The 23,168-nt window shown below is 41.4% G+C and overlaps 2 protein-coding genes across 2 annotated transcripts in view; one reads left to right on the top strand and one right to left on the bottom strand.

Annotated features, from left to right (window-relative positions):
• The window catches only part of LOC127526236 (tripartite motif-containing protein 29-like), a 38,284-nt gene extending 33,235 nt beyond the window's left edge, over window positions 1–5,049 (bottom strand). Inside the window, exon 1 of the mRNA XM_051921163.1 lies at window positions 4,653–5,049. The gene's annotated coding sequence lies outside the window, so the exon portion shown is untranslated. The remainder of the gene's footprint in view (window positions 1–4,652) is intronic.
• An 11,731-nt stretch (window positions 5,050–16,780) lies between these two features.
• On the top strand, window positions 16,781–22,666 carry LOC127526225 (DNA excision repair protein ERCC-6-like). Its single transcript, XM_051921095.1, has one exon. The coding sequence runs from the start codon at window positions 16,802–16,804 to the stop codon at window positions 22,664–22,666; it is 5,865 nt and encodes a 1,954-aa protein (XP_051777055.1). The 5' UTR covers window positions 16,781–16,801.
• Window positions 22,667–23,168: the final 502 nt, after the last annotated feature.

Genomic DNA, 23,168 nt, shown 5'->3' with positions numbered 1-23,168 from the left:
TCTAAACTCATGCACATTTGTAGTAACTGGAAGGAACAGGGATGACACCCAAATGTCCCTTCAATATAAACTACATGACGTACATTAGTACTATCGTTTCAAAAAAATAAACCAGTAAGCAGAGGCTATTGTTTCACAAAATAAAAAAAAATTTAAAAAATGAATCCAAGGGATTACTTTAACTGCTTGGTCGGTGCCTTGGCGTCTCTTCTCTCATGGTGTATCAAACAAGCAGGTAGCGATCAAAAGAAAAGAATTTACATTTAAATATTTAAATAGCCACTATAGTTGTGTGTGAATGTAAGACAGGTTTAATTTACCTCACCTGTACACAGACAAGCATCGCAGTTCACGTTGGGATACGTCGCTGTGTTTTATGCCAGATGACGCCTTTAGGGTTTTCATTAGGAAAATGAATGGATAGATGGATGGACATTGAAGACTTTCAAATATCTTAGGCGCTCTTTGATTAAGAAGCTGGACATCACAATCAACAAAAATATCAAATCAGCAAACATTTACATGTCAGTTCTCAGATACACAGCGCGGTTCATTTTGCATTCTCTCTTACAATGTACTTTAAACTGTAAAGTTATCTTTCGAGTCATCAGTCAGTCAGTCATCGTCCAACCCGCTGTATCCTAACACAGGGTCACGGGGTTCTGCTGGAGCCAATCCCAGCCAGCACAGGGCGCAAGGCAGGAACAAAACGCTGTATCTTTCGAGTTAAACTTACAATTTTTATTTCTTAAGAAATGTAAGTTGACCTCCGTACGATCCCAAAATAAAACGAACTGGAATGTAATGTCATAAAATAAGCGCCATCGCTGCTACTGACCTGACAGTTCCGTGCGGGGATGGACTGGCCACTTCTGTCCTCGAGCATCATGTGACACGGACGACATTTACATCTGACAAACACGTAACGCAAGAAAACATTCACAAGAATCTGAACTACGACGCATTATACTCTTTGGTACTGGGAAATATCCTTGAGTTTAGGGGCGCTCTAGGTGCGCACCCGGGGGTCACATGATGGCGAGGAGCCTTTGTTTCCAATCCACCCAAAGACAGAGTATCCGCACAAAGGCGAAATGACCGAGGACGGGCGCTCCATGAGAGAGTCAGAAATTAAACGAGCCGCTGCATTAGTACAAGTATGGCGAACTCTCCGGTTAGTGGGGTCCCGAGTGCAGTACAGTAACATACTCCGATCTGCTGAAAAGCTGGAAGAACGCGACCAATAAACTCCATCAAGCCTTACCGCAAACTGACAAAAACTAATTAACCACAAGAGGGCGCTATTAGCCAATATTTAACGAGGAATGAAGATTTGAAGGCTGCTTCACGGAGGATGTGTGCAAGTAATTCAGAACTTGCACTAAACTGTTCTGGGATCATTCTCACTCCTAAAGAGATGAGGACTACTGACCTACAGTCACTCACTTGGCATAATGAATGGCTGCTTCCACAGATCAGGCACCTGTAAAAAGACACATCAAATACTGGAGACACAGGCCTGACTTGGACTTCAAGAGCTGCCCTAATGTACCATCTGGCCCTGCTGCTCTGTTGATCGTTACCTCCATTTCTGTTATGCTGAGCTCCATCACACAAATATTTCTGACATTTTGTCCAAAGTGTGCCCCTGACTTGTTCAGTTTTGGGCAGTGAAATAAGTGGTTAGAAATCCCAAAAGACAGACCCTCACTTCTCTAGCAATAAGAGTGTGGTCCTCATCCGCTTGACGGCTCCCCTCCCCTGCTTTCTGCACTCAGACCTTTCCAGATTTAATGTGGCTGGTCATCATTTGGGCACTCCTTGATTTATTTTCTCCAGAAGACATGTTCCTTTGTTTAATGGATGTATCTTCCTCTTTAAAACCAGCTTTCCTTCTTCCTCATTGTGCCAGAGATGTCTTTGGTGATCTGTGGCTCACAGTATTATTTAGTTAGCAAAAGTGTCAGGGAATGCAGAAGTAATAAATCAAGAATGTTAATCTCTTTCGTTCATTCTTTTATCTAAGATTGTTAAATTGTTGAAAGCATTTTCTGTAGGACACAAGCAGCATAGAACTGTAACTTTGTCCTTTTGTGTTTTATTTGAACTTCTGACTTCTGTCACAGCAGCTAACTGCATAAAACAGGACCTGTTAGCAGCCATAGATGGCAGGAGAAAACCCTTCCACTGTAAGAAGGAACTTCAGCACACAAGCAGAACTTAGAGATCAGTCAAAGCTTTAAAACATTGGAAAGTTTGACTGCACATTCAAAAGTGCTGATCTGGTCAGTCCGATGACATCATGGACAAAGGGGGTCTGGAGGGTGGACCTTGGACCTGACAAGCTTTAAAAAAGGAGAAGACAGGAAAACACGGTCAACAAGAGGAGGACCCATGACAGCAGACATTTAGGTAACCTTGAGCAGCAACAGTCAGCATTTATCTGTGCCAGCTACTAAAACATCCAGAGAGTGAGGTGATTTGTCACATCCATTTGCTTTTTGATTCCCATTTTGTCGCATTTAAGCACATTAAGAATGTTAAATCCACAATGTCTGAATGAAGTATCTAAACCTGCCCCATGCTTTATCGCTTCTACCTTGAAATCAGAGGTTTACAAAACAGGAGGTGATGTCCTCCCTTTGAGAAGGTGAACCACAGCAGCAGTCAAATGTGGGCAAAGCCAAACGTATTGCTAATGTAACAATGAATCTGAGCATGGAAATTAAAGAATAAGTTTTAGGACAGGGTCACCCCAAAACCCTTTCATGATAAAAACAACAGAGGTAACTTCGTCCTATGGCCATAGTAATGTCAGCGTATCCCACTCGGCACAGGAGAAGCACAGAGTCTCTGCTTGCACCCCATTGCTCTTTCTTCCAGCGTCTCATCATGTTTTGGTGATTATTCTCAGATATGATGAGGGGCCACATTTTCTTTATTGCTCAATGAATGGAAATTTCTTTTTGAAAACTCCTCCTCATCCTTGAAGAACTCTCACCCTTCATAAGTCTTGTGCTCTGGGTTTTTCTAACTGGTTGTGACTGCTGCTCAAATACTGCAGTTGTGGAAAACCTCTGATCCTCAATGCTTAGCTTCTGAAATGTCTAATATTGCTTTACTTGTACTCTCTGTGGGGCAGATTAATGGATCGTTCTTTTCTAGTACAGCAAAATGGCAGTGATCCTTGTTCCTGGTTCGAGGTCAGACATCCGAGCTCCTCACAGATGTCTCTTTTTAGCGTTGGCTTTCTTCTCCTGGGCCTGCCACGTGTGCAAGTGCCACCCTGATCTCGGATGCTCTAAGGGTCTTCCACTTGCTACATCCTAGGCTGCTACAGGATGGAAGGTGTCTGGGATTTGAATTTTCCAACTATTTTACTGGCTAATTTTGACAAAATTTGATATTTACTGTCCTCATTCCTGTTTCTGGCTGGAGCTACAATAAAACTTTGAAATAAATAACTAATCATGTGAAAACAAGCCTGAAATGAGAGATCACAAGGTGTGTTGTTTTTCAAAAAAATGCAGGGTTCCTCAAGGTGGACAATGTCATCTTGAAAGTGAAAGCACATTTTTTCATCTTGTGGTTACAGTCTGCAGCGCTGTAATTGATTTGTTGGCTTTAAAGTGGGCGTCCACAACAGCTTGTTTTCTTCAGTTTTCTCAATAATGCCATTCTTTGTATCTAAAACATCTTAAAAAATAAATAAATAAAAAAACAGCACCGCATTGTGCCACACTGCTCCTCTGCGAGATGATTTTCTCCGTCTTAATTGTGCGGTTATAGTCCGGACACACCCAGAAAATCCTGGGAAAAACTGAACAGCACTAAAGGAGGCCGACATAAACAAACATCAGCACCAAAGGCGGCCCTCAAGTCTGTAAAAAATGCAGACTTTCGTTATGGAGGTCATTTTTTAAGAAGTTACCACAATCTTCAGAAAGTGTGACACTCAAGGGTCTCATGCTGATTCAACTTGAGGGTGAAGGAGCACAAACTCATCGTACCACTCACCTCCTCAGAAACATGGCAGGGGTCTTCCACTGACTGCAATATGGAGACCTTAGGTAAAATATAACTCCAGTGCAAATGTAAGTTCAAGGTTTTGGTTGTGTGTCCTTGCTAACTGCAAGGGTTAATGGCAACATTACAGGCTAAATGACAACAGACCAAAAATAAATAAAATTAAAAAAAAAGTACCACACTGTTGAAAACAATTTAGACGAGTCACACCTGGCAATGCCATCCTTGTGTTAGCTCATCATGGTGAAGGGGTTTGCATGTCCTAGTGATCTCAGCAGCTATGTTGGTGGTGGGGACTCAGGTCCCCAGCAGGTTCAGCCAAGCGCTTGGTGTTCAGCTTTGTTCCTGTCATGATTTAACACTCCTTGCCAGCCTTAGCCTGCCCTCTAATCTACCTCGTGGATTAAAATTAAAATGTAATTAAATGAAGATTTATACTGGTTAAATTTGCTGTTCTCACTCTGTAAATTTAGATTAAGTAGAACAAAAAGCAGCTTCAGGTCCTACCCATTGATCTCTATACCAGATCTGTAACATTTTAAACAAAAACAGCAAGCCCTACGTAACAATCAGAGACAGCAATTTTAAAAAATGCGGAGATCTCATAGGTGGAGTACGTCACCTACTTTAGAAACTGAAAGGATAAGAAAACAAAAGGATGGATCTGTTGGTGTTGCCATGAAAGGACATGCAATGCTGGGATGGACTTGCTGGCTTCAAACTAGCCGCCCACCGCATTGCCAAGTGGGTTGTTTGAAATTTTGAAGAAAGTCTACTAACTACATTGTTACTCAGAGTTCACTCGAATTGTCACAGCCAGGACACACCCCGGTAAATTCCCACTGTAAAATCCCCAGGGAAAACTTAGCAGGGTGAAAAATAATAGACGGAGGTAAAAGGTATATAAATGCCTGCAGCTTGAGCTTCTTAGCTGTAGCAAATTCAGGGTATTGAGGTGTTGTATAATTCTGAGATTTTTCTAAAAAGGTTCTGCATCTTCAGAAACCCTTCAGATAGTCCATCAGTCAAAAGAGTTGACCTTCTGAACTTGAAGGAACACAAAATCATCACTTCAGCCACCTGACAGGTAAGGCACTGTATGCATATTATGTCGCTTCTACGTATCTGGTTATGTGAATGGATGGACTACCAAGTGAAAGTCCTAAAAAATGTTCTGCCTGGCAACAAATAAACGTTCAAGTTAAAAACAGGAGAACGCAGTTACGATTAAAAAATTAGGTGAGTGAAATTAAACAAAACTCACACCTGAAATGCAACCTTTAAGTCCAAAAACGGCGCTCATTTTCCAGCGACACAGGGGTCCCTCTGACACACGTTGGCAGTCCGCGACTTGTCTTAAACGCTAAAAGTTCTACGCCGTAAACCCGTCATAGTGCACAACGCCACCATATTCGCTCTGCTTTACAGCCGCTGTTTTCCGCTATAACTGACGAAGGGAGGGGCATTGACGAGACGCTGAGGTGGCGGCCGGGGTGCGCTGCTTTACATGCCGCCGCTGCCTGGACTGAGATTATACTAAAATAATTAAAGCAGCGCACTGCGCTCGTCGCTTCCACAAGACTCTGCTCTGCACAAAGTGTGTGTGTGTGTGTGTGTGTGTTGTTGTCAAGACAACGGATGGACGTTTATTTTGTATCATTCACGATGGGGCACAGCTTGTAGTGCCAGTTGGCACAGGCGTCACGGCGTGTTGCTCCACGGCAGCGTGTGTTTTCTCCCGGAGTCCCACGACGTCATCAGCAATCGACAAACCCCCAAGCCAGACGACTTTAGCCGACCGAGAATTTTGATGTTGTCCCGTTCATTGTGAAATGTCATTGTAAGGTTTTTGAAAACGGTTATAATGCATTTCTATGGAACACTCATTTCATGGCTTTATCGATTTTTGTAAGCGCAACTGGCACTGCCATTTCACTTTTGGTGTCTTTGACGACGTAAAAGCAATCTTGTTTTTATATCCGTTATCATTATTCTGAGACCTCAAGATAAAACGACGAGTATTTGTCACCTGCTCAAGATGTAGCCGTCTAATAATCCTGACTATATCATACTTCCGAAAAATACTGCAATTCAATGTGTAAATTCAATGTTACGTGCCATTATTGTGGGACTGACTATAGCCCTGCACGTATACTTTAATTTTTTTCTTGTCCAATTTTATAAATTTTTATAGTTCAACGGTACCCGCATTTAAACGTTTGCGTGGTGACTGTTTGTTAACTGTGCGAATATAATTTAAATTTGAACAAATTGTGCGTGTTATAACAATTTGCATATAACAATATATAACAATTTATAACAATATACCTGGTTATTAACAAAATGCATTAATTTCCTCCCAACATAAAATGTGCGAAGTATTCATTAATTTTTGGTTTACAAAATAGATCTATAGAATCAATTACAGAGCGAGCCGATTTGGACTTTACCTTGTATTGCAGTATATTGATATTAATCCTCGTAAATCTATTAATACATAGCACGTGTTTGGCTTTAATTACCTTTTGACGCTCTCTCCAATGCTATTAAATAATTACAATGATAACATGCAATAGACACACAATTGCCTAATTTAAAGTAAGTATTTCACCAATTAATAACAAGAAACATATTTTGGTACCGTCCAAATACAGTATAACTAAACCATCATTTTTTTTCTAAGAACCTATGATATTTTAAAATTTTTTAGTTGTCAGAAGTTCCCAAATATGTTGTTTTCAATAAAAAAGTGTTGGACTCAATTAAAATAGCGAAAGAAAAACTTTATTATTCAAATATAACAATAGCAACAGAATACAGTATTAAAAACAACACTTAAAAATATAAATTCTAATTTATACAAAAAAACAAATACTATATACACAAATACATTTTCAAAGTTCTTAGGTACTTACAGTAAACTCCAATACTATTAAGCATTTCTCAGGGGTGTTTCCTAAAAACAGATGCGCGTTTCCCCCAATGAATGAAGGACATCACCCTCTTCCTCCTCCATTGTCAACCCTAATTCTGCAGAGGACCACAGCAGACTCAAACATATTACGGTGGTCTTGGTCCCACGTGCAGGCTTTTTCCAGGTGTAAGAATTACGTTTGGTTCCTACAGTGGATTACACATGTAGGAACCAAACCTACATGTACATTCACCCTGAGCACATGTGACAGACGTGAAAGGGTCTGGAGAAGCCGTGGAGAACGTTATGCTGCCTGTCACATCGTTCAGCATGACCAGTTTGGTGGGGGGTCAGTGATGGTCAGTCTGGGTAGGAGGCACATCCATGGAGGGACGCATAGACCACTACAGGCTAGACAACGGCACCTTGACTGCCATTAGGTATTGGGATGAAATCCTTGGACCCATTGTCAGACACCATGGTGGTTCCTCCTGGTGGCGAGAGGATGAAGTAATTGATACCATTGACTGCCCCCCATACCACGCTCACTTGCCTGACCTCAATCCAATAGAAGACCTCTGGGTGGGACAATGTTTCGGTCCATCTGACGCCTCAGACTGTCCAGGAGCTCAGTGGTCCAGATCTGGGAGGAGATCCCCAGGACACCATCTGTCACCTCATTAGGATGTTGTTAGGTATATTGGGGGGGGGGGGGCACACAAACTACTGTGCACGATTTGAAGTGACTGCAATGAAATTTGGCCAGAATGGACTCACCTACCTGCCTGCCGCATCATTTTTTTCCCTTTGATTTCCGGGGTGTCTTTGAATTCAGCCTTATCTCTGTCAGTTGATCGTTTTCATTTCCATCACACGATGAGGCTGCCATCCTTTCACTCCTCACACATCACCATATCAGTCCATAGCAGTAGAGGACACCAGTAGGAGTTTAGTTCCCATTGAGATCTGATGTGTTTTGCTCCTTTCATTATTTGAGCAGTTTAAATTTCAAATATGCAGAACTTAATCAACAATCTTTAACAATAACAAAGTGTCCTCTATTATTTACATCAATAGTTAAATCAAATCTACACAACTCTCGTATGCACACTCAATTTAACACTCAGAAATAATAAAAGACCAAAGGCCAATAAAGCCAGTGACGTTTATTAGAGGAGCGGCTGAGGTGCCTCAGTGATGCCGTCGGTCGTTGAACTCCAACAGTTGGCAGCACAAGTGTGTCAAACTCTTCTCTCTCACTTTAAAAAACAAAAAAGATTTACTTTCACCATTACTAAACGTGTATTAAAGCGTATTTTAAATTTCACTTTAAACATATATTTACATTGATATTAAAATTGAGAGCTGGTCTCGGTACGACAGGCTAGTGTAATAGATGCGGGTGAGATAAAGTCCAAACGACCGTAGACACGATCAGATGTCTGGCCACGGGAGGTGCCGCTATTAACTCCACGGTGGTACAACTTTGTTTGTAAACTCTCCTTTCCAATACCGAGGTAAAGATTAATTTCAAGCACAATCTGAACTCTGAAAGTACTTTAATTCCTGTTGCTGTGGTCTGTAAACAAATTAAATACATACACTAAGTTACAACGTTACGTACAAATACACATTTTAACACTCTGAACGTGTAAGTTTAACAAACATTTGAACCTCTTTATATCAAATTATCTATGATAAACTTACTTTTCCGCAAGGACGCACAGCATTAATGGCTCAAGTGATAAGAGAAAAGGACAAACTATTCCCACAACGTGCAGCAAGCAAACAAAGGAACGAAAGACGTGCGAAGCCTGAACTTTCACCCGGAAATATGTAGGAAAGGCGCCACAAGTGATTTTTAATATTCTGCCATTAGAGGTCGCAATTCAACCTGACAAAGGACTTTCTGACAGATATACAGTGATCCCTCACCTATCGCGGGGGTTACGTTCCAGAGCCCCCCGCGACAGGTGAAAATCCGCGAAGTAGCGACCTATATTTATTTTATTATTTATACATACTTTAAGGCTTTATAAACCCTTCCCACACTCTTATAAACCTTTCTCACTCTCTTGTTAACCTTTCCCACGCTCTTATAAACACTTCCTATGCTCTTAAACACTTTCTACATTCTTAAACACCGCAGACCAACACTGCACACTGCATGCAGCGATCAGACGTCGATGTGTCTGCACTCGCTTTGTGAAGGGGGGCAGCTGAACTCAAGCTGAGCAGAAATGGACTTTGTGCTGCTTCTGCCAAAATGCCTGCTTGTCGCTCTGCGCGAGGAGTGTGTGTGTGTGTGTGTGTGTGAGGGCTGAACTCACCTTCGCTCAAACCCCCCCTCCCCGGAAGCGCAGTACGCTCCTGCCACTTCGCATTGTCAAGGGGGTGGGGAGCTGAATGAACGCTAAGGAGAAGTGGACTTTGTGCTGGCTTTGTGCTGCTTGTTGCTCTGCGTGTCAATAATTTAAAAGCCTGTACATCACCAATTTTCCTGTCTCACTGTCTTGTCTTGCGTGAAGTTAAAATGTTTTATAATAGTCAGATGCTACTCATATCCTTAGCCCGACATTCACATATCATATGTGTTAACAAAGTGTGTTTTATAAGTTTACATGTGTTTAAAGCATGTGGGATGGGTATTTTAAGGCTTAAACTATAAAAATGTTTATTTATATGGTCTTTCTATATCGCGGATTTTCTCCTGTTGCTGATGGGTCTGGAACATAACTTCCGCGATAGGCGGGCAATCACTTGTATTTAAAAACCCGCGAAGTCGTGAATCCGCGAAAAGTGAACCGCGAAGTAGCCAGGGATTACTGTACAGTATATTTAGTTTATATTCACTACAAGTAAAATGTTATTCTGTTTAACAGAATAATGGTGCTGAAAAGAAAAAGAAAGGTCTGTGTCCCCCCAACAGCACATGACGTCCCACTCACCGTCTACTGAGCCATCAATGAACAGACCCTCTGCTTTAATGAGAGCCGATCCCAAACACAGAAACAGAGAGGACGTCACTCATGGAGACAAATGAGCCTCCGGCATCAGCACATCCAGAATGGTGACAACTCTGTCACCAGGTAGTTGTAGAGGTCATCTGTCAGCTCCTCATCTTCTACTGTGTGTATGTCATTACCTGGTGACCTTTAGGATCTTCGTCATTTTTAAACCATTTGGATGACAACTTTTCAGATACAACAGCCTGTTGGACCAGCAAAGAAGAGTTTGGTGTGATAAAGTCATGGAAGCTCTTTGCTACTAGACAGATTACAATAACAAAGTTTTACTTGTGATCTGAACTAAGCTACCAGCAAGTGGTCCTTTATGATGACCTCCAACAGATTTCATGTGAAGTCCTCCTGGAGGCCCCGCTGATCTCTGCAGCCTCAAAACCTGAGCCCCTTGTTCTGGAGTCAGCTGTCCCACTGCAGCCACACAGCCAGCCTGCTCTCCTACACAGTGAACACACAAATAAATAAATACATCAGATTGTCACATGTCACAAGTGTTTGTCTTGTGCAAGCTATCTGGCTTTGGTCTGAACACTCCTGTTTCCTCATAAAAGTGGACACATTGCAAGAGAGTCCAAACTGTGAGAATTCCTCTGTGGTTCACTACAAAAACTCTCGTTGGTGGCTATCTCAATAGTTTTTTTAGAATACATCCATTATTGAGGAGATCGTTCCTCCCCCAAACTATGCGACTCTTTAATTCCACCAGGGGGGGTAAACGTTAATATTTAACATTATACATAGTTATTGTCTGTTTTTCACCTGCATTATTATCATTCTTTAATTTAATATTATTTATTGTATCAGTATGCTGCTGCTGAAGAATGTGAATTTCCCATTGGGATTAATAAAGTATCTATCTATCTATCTATCTATCTATCTATCTATTGACAGCTGGTCCTTGATAAAGCCCATGACAATCCTTCATTCCATGTCCAATGTTAAGTCGAACCGATGAATATTACATGAATACCTTGGTGTAGCTGTATCTGTGTATTCCTCAAGGAGTTCACTGCTGCCATGTTCTTCTTGGTCCTGAGTTTTAGACATTAAAATATTGATGTTATTCATTTGACAGAAGTAAAGAGCGCCAGTAAAAGTTTACCTGTACATACTAAAACACACACTGGTGTATTTAAAGCTTACACTATTTGACCTCATTTAAACACTGGAGTATTTCAAATTCCAAGCTTTTTAAATGGACTGTTTTCACTATTTGGATGTGAGGTGTCACCTTAGATTGTCCAAGCATCCCAAAAGGGCCAGCTCCAAAAGCAGGGTATCTGCACCAGCAGTCAGTAATGGTACCCTCAGAACAAGTACCAGCAAAGGCAGCGGTCATCTGGCACCCACTAAACCAGACCAGAGGAGCTGGCCACAGAAAAAAGGAAACACTGAATACTCACCACTCATAGGAGCAGTGTCCTACAAGAAGCAAGCGGCAGCACTTTCTAATGGCTGGCATGTCATCCTAAGACAAAAGGGGTACATGCAGTGCTCTCCACTATTATTGGCACCCCTTGTAAAAATTAGTAAGAATGATTAGAAAATAAATCCCTGTTTGCTGAAGAAACGTCATCTGGCACTGAAAAAATGAGAAACATTTGACTTTTAATTGAAACAAGTTCATCCAAAGAAAAACAAAGCTCTCATCAAGAAATAAATATTTTTAAAATTAACATTTTTATAAGGGGTGCCATTAATAGTGGAGGGCACTGAAAATGAATGCCACAGTTAAAAGTATGCCAAACAGGAAGACAAAAAAATTATATATATATATATTTATATTACCAGCATCTTTAAAAGAGTGACAGCAGTAAAATCAAAGGGTCCCTCCATAGTCCGATAAAGAGCAGACTGAGAGAATAAGAGCTAAAGTACTGAAATCCTAAACAATCGAAACATAAATTGAAGTTATGTAAAGCCTCCAGTTCATATTCACCGTGTCTACTGAACTAGTGGGGAAGTCCTAGGAAAAGAAGGAAAGAAAAATTAAAATACGTGTGAAAGTCCGACACTACAAGTGAATGACAAGTTTGACAGACGGGTGTTTGCAGTTTGCCTGATCTTTCCATTAATATCCAATTTACAGAAGATATTCTTGTAGCAAGTTGGCTGAAAGGAAAAATCTAAATGTCACTTGTAATTAAATTGAAAGGCTCTGTGGACATCGTGACTGTCACTCTGAGTCACATACAGTTTAGTGGCGCACTGACCATTGCAGGAAAGTCTTTAACAGTTTAGAAATGGCATGGATCATCTGCACAAAACTACCATGAAATTGTATTCAAAGTGACGGGACCAAAACATGGCAGATTACTTGGTGTTACAATTTAGACACATTACTCCAAGAACTCCAACAAAGAAAAGAAGGTAACATGGTGCACCACTGCAGTCACTCTGAACTTTGTCAAAAGTCTGCTTCACGACAGAATAACTGATCACGCGTTTCCAAGATGCTTGTAAAAGTTGAATTTTTTGTCTTCTATGCACAGTCAAGGATTTCTCATGAAACTTGCCTTGTGGAATTTGGAGCGTTGCTGGTACCGCTGAGTGCCGGTCCACTTCAAACACTGAATATGCATCAATTACTACAGCGAGAATGATTATTAATACAAACGTAAAGGTTCACGGTACAAACATAACCAAAACAAAGTTATTAAAAAATATGAAGAACACTGTGCCAATGCAAATTTCGAACGTTTTAATTTCGAAGCACACTTACTTCCATTGTCAAAAATAACGAGCAATTAGTTTTGTTACTTCTTCTTCTTCTTCTTCTTTTGTCTAATGGTGTTTCGTCGCTGCTGCTTCTTTTTTGTCTTCTTTTTTGTTTAATGGAGTGTCGTCGCTTGGTACAATTTCACAGGAAACTCTATAAGGCAGAACCTCAGAGAGGTAGGAGATCATGAACTGTGAAACGATTGGTTAAAGTCACACTTGATAGACAACTTCAAACGCTGATAATTGGACAGGTGTGGTTTTGACCTGCGGTGGTTTGGCACCCTGCCCAGGATTGGTTCCCTGCCTTGTGTCCTGTGTTGGCTGGGATTGGCTCCAGCAGACCCCCGTGACCCTGTGTTCGGATTCAGCGGGTTGGAAAATGGAGGGATGGATGGATGGATGGTTTTGACTGTCATACAGTAACAACAATCTCATTCGTTGAAGTTCTGAATTAGCACAATATGATTTGCTGAAGTCAAATTTGATTGACAGTTATCCCGCCTCTAGATCCACCCTTAATGTCTCTGGTCTGAAGCAATAGCCTTCTCCTGCAGGCCGTAACAGAAAATACTTGCTATCAAGCCCTGCCTCCTAGATGCCTCTCTCCATTGGTAGAAGAAATGTCAATCAAATATCGAAATTGGTGACGTTTCACCATAAAAAAAATCCATAAACAGGCCCTTTCCATACGGGTCACTTTATGGGCCAAACAAAATTCAGTGAAATCAATTCGCTTTTACGCCCTTCTACAGCTCAGGTCAAACTTGAGGTAATGTGCCAAAGTATTTTACTGGTTTGCTTTTCTGTATACAATGTAATAAATCCAGCAAACTTTTCTTCATATTAATACATTTAATGAGGAAATTAGTTCACATTAACCGTGGCTGATACTCAAACAATGTCAGGTTGGGCCAGTAAGTATTTGCCAGTGCCCAGCTGCACTGGCACCACAAACTCAAACAATTCTTGTACAAGTTGAATATTTTTGCATGTGGTGGCCACATGCTGATGGTGTCCAGGGATAAAGAGAAGAGCACTGTACACGTTGTGATAGCCAGCCTGACCACAGACAGACAGACACCTTCTTAAGTCCACCACATGTTTATTTACACTATTTACAAATGTCCATTAACTGTCCCGCTCCACACACAGTGCTCCAGCACCAATCACCCTTCTCGCTGAGCCTCACGATGCTCCTCTTCAGGCCGCCTTCTCTCCACTCTCCCAAGCCTTGTCTTCTTCCTCCCAACACTGTTGGAAGGCGGCCCCTTTTGGATATGCTCCAGGTGCCCCTCGATGAACTTCCACCGGCACTTTCTGGTGTGGCAGAAGTGCTGACTTCCAGGGCTTCAGAATCCAGAACCCTAACCCTGGCGGAGGCCGCGGACCCTTATAGGGTTGAGATTCTCAGCTCGGTTCCCGTGACCCCCATAGCAACCAGGGCGGCTGTCCTCTCATGGCAGAGGCGCTATATAGGCAGGCGTCCCGGATGGGTATAACACTCAGCCGCCCGTGACAAAGTCTATGTACTGACTATTTGGTTATTTTTTGCTCTTTTTTGTTTTACTTCACACAGAACTTTGAAGTGATCTGTACAGTTTATGAGCAAACTTAACACATTGTCAAAAATTCATATAAAACAGCTTTCACTCTCTCTGTTTGTGGTTCAGACACAATGTGATAGACTATTTTTAAACAACTAGTAGCACACTTGCTGCAAAAAAAATAAATACAATTAATTTATAACAAAAGGATATTAAAAATGGACATATGCAAGTATATACAATAGGCAAACTGGTGAGGAAGGCAGGCTCTATTGTTGGCATGGAGCTGGACAGTTTGACATCTGTGGCAGAGCGAAGGGCGCTCAGCAGGCTCCTATCAATCATGGAGAATCCACTGCATCCACTTAATAGTATCATCTCCAGACAGAAGAGCAGCTTCAGCGACAGACTGCTGTCACTGTCCTGCTCCACTGACAGATTGAGGAGATCGTTCCTCCCCCAAACTATGCGACTCTTTAATTCCACCCGGGGGGGGTAAACGTTAATATTTAACATTATACATAATTATTGTCTGTTTTTTTCACCTGTATTATTATCATTCTTTAATTTAATATTATTTATTGTATCAGTATGCTGCTGCTGAAGAATGTGAATTTCCCATTGGGATGAATAACGTATCTATCTATCTATCTATCTATCTATCTATCTATCTATCTATCTATCTATCTATCTATCTATCTATCTATCTATCTATCTATCTATCTATCTATCTATCTATCTATCTATCTATCTATCTATATACAGACAAAGGGAAATAAGAAACAGCCAAAAACACAAATCTACATTAGCTTAGGGTGATCTTTTTCTCTTTTACAGAAAAAAGACACATAACTTATGAATTCCACTTCCTCAGTTCTTATGTAAAGAATTACCAGGAATTGTAATTTGATTTAAAATGTTCTAGTGAGAAGTCTGCTCCTTCAGCCAGTGTGATGGATAAAGTTTCTAACAGCTGCACTCTGACTGTGGTGTTGATTTTTTCACAATTAATCTGCACTGCACACACATCCTCTGTCTGAGTGTGTCTCTGTGTGTGTGTGTGTGTGTGTGTCTGCGTGTGTGTGTGTCTCTGTGTATGTGTGTGTGTGTTTGTCTGAGTGTGTGTGTGTCTGCGTGTGTGTGTGTGTGTGTGTCTGCGTGTGTGTGTGTCTCTGTGTGTGTGTGTGTGTGTTTGTCTGAGTGTGTGTGCGTGTCTCTGTGTGTGTCTGAGTGTGTGTATGTGTGTGTCTCTATGTGTGTGTGTCTCTGTGTGTGTGTGTGTGTGTGTGTGTGTGTGTGTGTGTGTGTGTGAGATACTGTGTTGAACTTTCCTACTGAATTTAGGAAGAGAAACTTCTAGAAGTTCAATACCTCTGTTCTCATCAGACTTTTCAGGTACAGTAATACCCATAACCAGGATAAGTCAGCTGGTTTGCTTATGACTTCCAGTCGTTCTTGTGGACTCGGGACTCACTCTGGGAGTAGAGCAGGCGATGCTTTGTCTCGACTTCTTCTTGGTCAGCGCACTTTGGCACATGTGAGGAACGTTCGAGGCACTTTTTGTTTCTTTGTTCAGATTCTCTTCTCCTTCTTTGCTTTGGTCACACCTTGTGGTTGCAGCTGGTGCTGAGTTTCATGGGCAGTGCTCCTCATTTGCCAACATCAAATTATGTCAGGGCAGTCAGTGATAAGTCGGCCCTGCACTGCAGAAAGATGAATGCGTTTCTTTACATGGCTCTGTCTTGTTTATGCGCTTCTTTACTTCAGTAAGGTTTGGACTTTGTGTCCACATCCACTACAGATGGTCTTCCATTCTTCCAGTCCAGCACTGGATTAACCATCAGGGTAAAGGAATCACTGCAGCCCAAAACACCAAAACATATTCAAAAAATGTAAAAAAATACTTAAGTAGCCAAAAAAAATATGCTGAAAGCCATGGGCCCTAGAAATGCAACCCAGCACAGAATACAACAGAATTTCCTTTTGCATACAGTTGCACAAAATTGAACCTAAAATTATTTTTGCATGCAGTTTTGCAATTTCAAAACAGTAAAGTGTGCCTTAAGTTTTTTTTGTACGTTTTTTGGAAAGGAAAGCAGGGAATATTGCTCTGAAAGAGTCACTCTTCACCAATAAAAGCCGGCCTCTTCCTCAGCTGCCTCCAACAGCTCAATGATCTTCTCGGGCACTCCATTCACACGCTCCACAGTCTCGCCTGCACATATGAAGAAAAAGGTTGTAGATGAGATGACAATCCATGTGCTAATGGTGAGAATTTCACTTGTAGCAAACACAGAGTGTGAAGAAGAGCTCAAACATCCACTATGAATGCAATTCTTCACCCATCGCTTCTCTTGACATCACCACTCAAGAGTGGGCCTCTGGTCTGATGAGCCATTCATCCCCTGGCTTGTCTGCTGTACTAATCTGTAGGAGGCCTACACGTAAGAACCTCTTTGTGCAACCACTCAGAATTTGTCTGCACGTTAAGATTCAGTTTTGCTACAGAATAGTTTTGAGACTTACACTTTTTCATTCTTGTTTTTAGTGATATTGGTGGTCATCCTGAAGTAATGCTGTGCGACGTTACTGCAAAGGAAGAAATGAAGAACCAGCGATCAGGCAAGCATTATTTAGAAAGTGGATTTTGGATTAAAGAAGACTTATACACCAAACTGTATGAATATCAAAAGGAAGGAGTATCCTTTCTTTACTCTTTGTATAAACATGGAAAAGGTGGACTCTTGGCTGATGATATGGGACTAGGGAAAACTGTCCAAATCATTGCCTTTCTCTCTGGAGTAATCAACATGAAGCCAAAAGAAAGTGTCCTGCTCGTGGTGCCTTGCAGTCTTATGACCAACTGGGCAGACACCTTTAAGGCTTGGACACCCAACCTCCAGGTGAAGATTTTTCATGGTAGTGAAAAGAATAAACAATTATGGAATTTAGAAGAAGTTAAAAAACAGGGAGGAGTTTTGATTACCAGTTATGGAACAATGGTTAGCAAATTGAATAAGCTTTCATTCTGCAATGGTGAGGACTTTATTTGGGACATTGTCATCTTTGACGAGGCTCACACCATTAAGACACCCAACACCGAAACCTGCCAAAGTGCTTGTTCCCTTCCTTCAAAGATCCGCATCCTTATCACCGGCACCCCAGTCCAGAACAACCTAAGAGAGATGTGGACCCTCTTCAACGTTGCTTGTCAAGGAGCTGTCCTTGGTACCTATAAGACTTTTAAACATTCATATGAAAATCCTATAATGAGTGGAAGAGTGAAGAACGCAAGCCCTAGAAAGAGCACTCTGGCATTAAAATGTTCAGAAAGTTTGATGTCAATGATAAGCCCTTATTACATGAGAAGAACAAAGGAAATCCTGCCTTGTCTCTCAAAAAAAAACGACTTAGTTGTGTGGCTTCGCCCAACACAATTGCAAAGCCACAAATACAAAAGTATAATTGCAACTAAGGTGCAAAAGGATCAGCTAACGTTTCCTGTGCTCTGCAAGCTGAAGAAGGTTTGTGATCATCCAAGGTTGCTGTTTCCCTTTGTAGTCAATGAGTTGGATGAAGAAGGTGCCGGTCTTGCCCAAGAATCAAGCAAATTGTTATTCTTGGTTCCTTTGCTAAGAAAATTGTGTGCAGAGGGAAACCGCACACTTGTGTTCAGCCATTCATCCAAAATGTTGGACATTATACAACTCGTTTTAACTAACAATAAGTTTTGTTATCTGCGTATGGATGGAACAGTTACAATATCAAAACGCCAAAGACTTGTGGAAGCTTTCCAAACCCAAAGTGATTACTCCATCTTCCTTCTAACTACTCAGGTTGGTGGAGTTGGCTTAAATCTAACAGCAGCCAATAGGGTGGTTATCTTTGATCCCTCTTGGACTCCAGCAGATGACGCCCAGGCTATTGACAGAATATACAGAATTGGGCAGGAAAAAGATGTTATAGTCTACAGACTCATAACTTGTGGAACAGTGGAGGAAAAAATCTACTGCCGCCAAGTCTTCAAGGACTCACTGATGCGGCAGGCAACTGGGGATGAAAAGAACCCGTTTAGACATTTTACACGGGAAGAACTTGGGAACATCTTTACATTAGGAAACACCCGATCATCTTCAACACGAATACAACTGCAGTCGAGGTCCACTCAGGTAACTTGTGACACTAAACTGGATGAGCACATTGAATTCCTCCACTCCCTTGATATCGATGGCATTTCACACCATAATCTCTTGTTCACAATATCAGAGGAAGATATGTGCAGTAGTGAGGATAATGAGAGCATTCTTGTAGAAGTGGAGAATGCTCAAGAAGTTATAGAAAGTGAATCCAATGAAACACAGCTTTGTGTTGACAGGAACATCCTTGGAGAACAAAGGAGAAGAAATCAATGTATAGCAAAAGTGTCTGCTCGGAAGAAGTCTTCTTGGTGTGACTATAGTAAACTGCACAAAGATAACGATGTGTCACAAGAAGGCTCAGAAAGTAGCACAAACGAGGACGCTCTCTTGTGTATGTCTGGTGACAGTATAGTTTGTGAGAGCTTCTCATCTAGTGAGACTTCACATTGGGGTGAAAATGAAGTGGCGTTTGAGGAAGTGGATTCTTCAATGTCTAGACTGACCATTGAAAATTCTCTCTTGGACTCTGAGGATATGCGTGATTCTTTTGAACTCAGTGGTCTGGGTTCAAAGCATAAAGCTTCTGTAGCCATTACAGAAATTTGTGATGTTGAAGTTTCTTCAGAAAGTCAGTCTAGCATGGATTTTTCAATAGAATGTAATTCAGGTGGTGCTTGTGGAATATCAGCTTCGCTGGTCAATATTCAAACTTACGGGGATACGCCAAATTCATTAACCAGCATGTCAGTTAATAGTTCTGCTCATGACTCTGCTAATCAACATGTGACTCCTAAGGCCTCACTCATAAACCTGACTGGTGATTCTGAACTCATGGATACTTCAGCGGTGGCATCTACACCTTGGTCTGGCGCACCATTATTCACTTGTGTCATAAACGATGGTGGGGATGTTACTGAATGGAATCTATCCCAAAAATGTTTAACCCAAGATTACAGTGACAATAAAAACAAGCAATGTGTTTCTGGAGGTCTCTGCAGTATAAATGTGAAGCCAAAAGAAGACAAGGAAGAATCTGAAACAGATGAGGAAGATGAACACACACATGAGAATAGTAAAAATGGCTGCCTCAATATGACAAAAGTGCAAGAAACAATGGAAAGTGAATCTGAGCAAACAGAGAAGTGGGCCGATCAGAACATCTCTGGAAAGTTCAACACAAGAACTAGGAATGGAAAACACAGAGAAGAGTCCACACTGAAGAAGTTATCTGGCATTACATGCAACAAGTGTGATATGTCACAAGAAAGCATACAAAGTAGCAATGAAAAGAACTCTTCCAGTCATTCCAGAAAGGATGATTTATCTTCTTACAATTCATATCTCAGTGGTTCATCACATTTTGATAGAAGTGGAACCAATTCTGAAAGTGTACCTTCTCCAATATCCAAAGTGATGCCAAAAAGGTCTCAGATGAACTGTGACAGTAAAGAAAATCAAGTTGGTCAGAGTCCACATGTGACAAAACTTTGTGAGTATTCTCTGTCGTCAGAGAGTCAGTCTGACACAGACACTTCTACAGAGAGATCCACACCTTTTACTCACGTGATGTCTACTCCTGGACCAGAAATACAATTAATCAGTTACCAACAGTGTGGTGACTCAACTTCATCATCTACCAGTCCATCAGATAATCGTTCTGCTTATAAATGTGATCATCAGCACGTGACTCTTGTGTCCTCGTCTATAAACCTAACTAATCAGTCAGATCTCATGGATCTGTCAGGATTACCAAAACTGTGCCCATACTCACAAACCTCAGAAGATTTCTCTTGTTCTCCTGTTGTGCCATCTACATCTTGGCCTATCAAAGAAATCAGTAGCAGTAGAGACATCCCAGAAAGACGTTTTCACCAAGAAAGTTCATTGAGAAGTGATAGTGTTAATGATTCTAATAATCAACAAATGACTCCTACAGATTGTGTGACAGAACTCAGCAGGCCTTTGGAGCTGATGGATCATTCCCAAACTCCTCATTATATGCTGGGGCTGGATGGGCTAAATAATCGTTCTCATGTCATCACATCAACACCTTTGCCTAAAGCCCCCGTATTTAGCATTAAAATACGTGACAGTTTGGCCATTGATAAAACACCTTCACTCAAAACATGTTCAGACGGAAATCATGATGATAATATAACACCTGGTGGTTTTTCTTTGAATGGTCCTTTCTTTTGTAAAGAGAAGTCAGACAGAAAGAAGGTAACGTTTATGCTGCCATATGATGATGATGATGATGAATGCAGCAGTGATGACACAGAAAATAAGAACCTGAATGACATTGAGAAAGCAGCAGGAAGTGCCTCCCAAGAAATACCACAGTATGTGAAGCAAAACTTTGTGGAGCAACAAAGGGGAAGAAATCAGAAGTCAAGTCACAAAAGAGAGTCCCTGCTAAAGAAATCACCTGACGTTAAATGTCGGAATCTACACAAAGTCCTTAATGTGTCAAAAGCAACCCCATTACATAGGAGTCATGAGGCGTCTCTCCTCCATTCCATTGGCAGCTCCTCTCCTATTGGGATGCCACAGTTCACAACCAGTGAGGTCTGCTCTAAGTGGGCACCTTCTTCAGCGTTCAAGATGGCAACGAGAACATCTCAAATAGACAGTGGCTGTACCCGAAAGCAAATTGGTGAGAATCTAAATGTGACAAAAATTTGTGATTACACCTTGTCTTCAGGAAGTCAGCCTGACATGGATTCTTTGTTGGAGAGTAATATGACTTTTACTAATCATTCTTCAGCTCCTGAACCCATGAAAAAAGTAATCAGGCCCCATATCTGTCTGGACGCACGTTCATCATTTCCCAACAACTCTGAAAATCATTCATTTCATGCATCTGGTAATAAGGAGGAGACTCCTATGGATTCCCTTATATGCCAGTGTGTGCCCAAGGATCACTCAGTCTTACCAAAACTGTGCGATTATTCACACTCTCCTCAGGATTTGTCAAGCCTGGATAGTAACAATGGTCTCTCTTATTTGGTGACACCAATATCGTTACCTAAAAAAAGGCTACCACTTCATGAAATCAGTGACAACAGAGACATTTCCCAAAGTCTTTTAATAAGAAATGTCAATGAAAGTCCAACAGTTAGAAATGTTCTTGGTGACTGCTTCATTCTAAATGAGAAGACAAAGGTAAAAAGTGCAAAACCCACGTTATGCAAGTATCCCTTGACCACTGCTTCACAGTCAACTCTGATGGACTCTCCACATTGTAATACAAAATCCATCAAAGAGCAAAAATTGTGGAATGAAACAAATTGTGATAAGGAGCCTCCCTTCGATGATATTCAACGTGACTCAGTCAGAGTCCTTAAAAATGCAACATTACCTTTAGAGGACTCAATGTCAACCAGTTTAGAGGATTACGGTGACCCATCTGAAGCACAGGTAGACAGTGCAATCCACAGCATACTGGAGTGCCTGAAAGAAATAATAGGACTTGAGGTGAGCAGTTCATCAGGTCAAAGAGCAGAAAACATTTTGGACTCTCAAGTTGAGCAAAACTATAAAGATGAAGGCACAGATGATGAAGATTCCTTGATTTTAGCTTTACTCCAACCCCAGCAGGAAAATTCACATGGTGAAAGCTACTTTTACAGCACTGGGAAAAACAAAGAGCATCCGTGTGGAACTTCCATGTGTTCTTGGACGAGCAGAGATTTCATAAGAGACAGAGCAGGAAACCGAGCTGATGTCACATTGAACGTGCCATTTGGGGATGAGAACCCAGTAAGTGGAAGTCCAAAGAGTGAAAGAGAAACCTCACTGCCATCTACAGAGAATGAAATACAAAAAGCAACTGAACCTGAGTTTGGAAGCTTGTTAGTGAGTGGATCCCAATCATTTCAGGTGGACCCTCCTCACTGTTCACTTGGTTTTCCAATCAATGAGAGATTTGTCCAAGAGCAAACTCTAGAAGATAAAAGAGGAGCAAGCCGTGATGTGTGGGATCGGACACCTTTGACTGAGGGTTTTGAGAACACTTTAGCCATCAGTCCATTGACTCTTCACTTTCTATCGACGCTGGACTTAGAAACCACAGCCAGTCTTAACCAGACGTCCATGAGCTCTGCTAATTTACTTGGTGGCAGGAGGTCAGATTTAAATATGGACATTCCAGAGACCACCACCCCTGTCCTGGACGACTTTCGCCTTTTTTTAGAAGAATCACTGGCAGACTTAGAATTTAGTTCAGGGCAGGACAATCCAAATTGTTTTGACCCATTTGACTTAATGAGGAGTACCCCAGAAAGTAATGAGGGCAACTGAACGGACTGCAAGCTCTCTGCCACAGACAACGACCATGGTGGAGATTTGATGTTCCTAAAAGTGGCATGAACTGTGCTGGTACATGCCTGCACCAGTGGGGACTTTTTAAAGCCAAGGCTGTTAAGGTCTAGCCAGGGTTCTTTCCATGACTCTTGTTTAAAGTGTTTCTTCTTGTCTTCTTGGTGCTCTGTGGCAGAGTGACGGGCGCTCAGCAGGCTCCTATCAATTATGGAGAATCCACTACATCCACTAAACAGTGTCATCTCCAGACAGAAGAGCAGCTTCAGCGACAGACTGAGGAGATCGTTTCTCCCCCAAACTATGCGACTGTTCAATTCCACCCGGGGGGGTAAACATTAACATTATATAAATTTATTGTCTGTTTTTACCTGCATTATTATCAATCTTTAATTTAATATTGTTTTTTGTATCAGTAAGCTGCTGGAGTAAGTGAATTTCCCCTTGGCATTAATAAAGTATCTATCTATCTATCTATCTATCT

This window comes from Erpetoichthys calabaricus, chromosome 18 (genome assembly GCF_900747795.2).
Source record: "Erpetoichthys calabaricus chromosome 18, fErpCal1.3, whole genome shotgun sequence".
NCBI classification, from domain to species: Eukaryota; Metazoa; Chordata; class Cladistia; order Polypteriformes; family Polypteridae; genus Erpetoichthys; species Erpetoichthys calabaricus.
This window is presented reverse-complemented; position numbering and strand designations above follow the sequence as displayed.

Coding starts and splice junctions, on each gene's coding strand:
- LOC127526225 (XM_051921095.1), top strand. CDS start 16,802: ATGCTGTGCGACGTTACTGCAAAGGAAGAAATGAAGAACCAGCGATCA.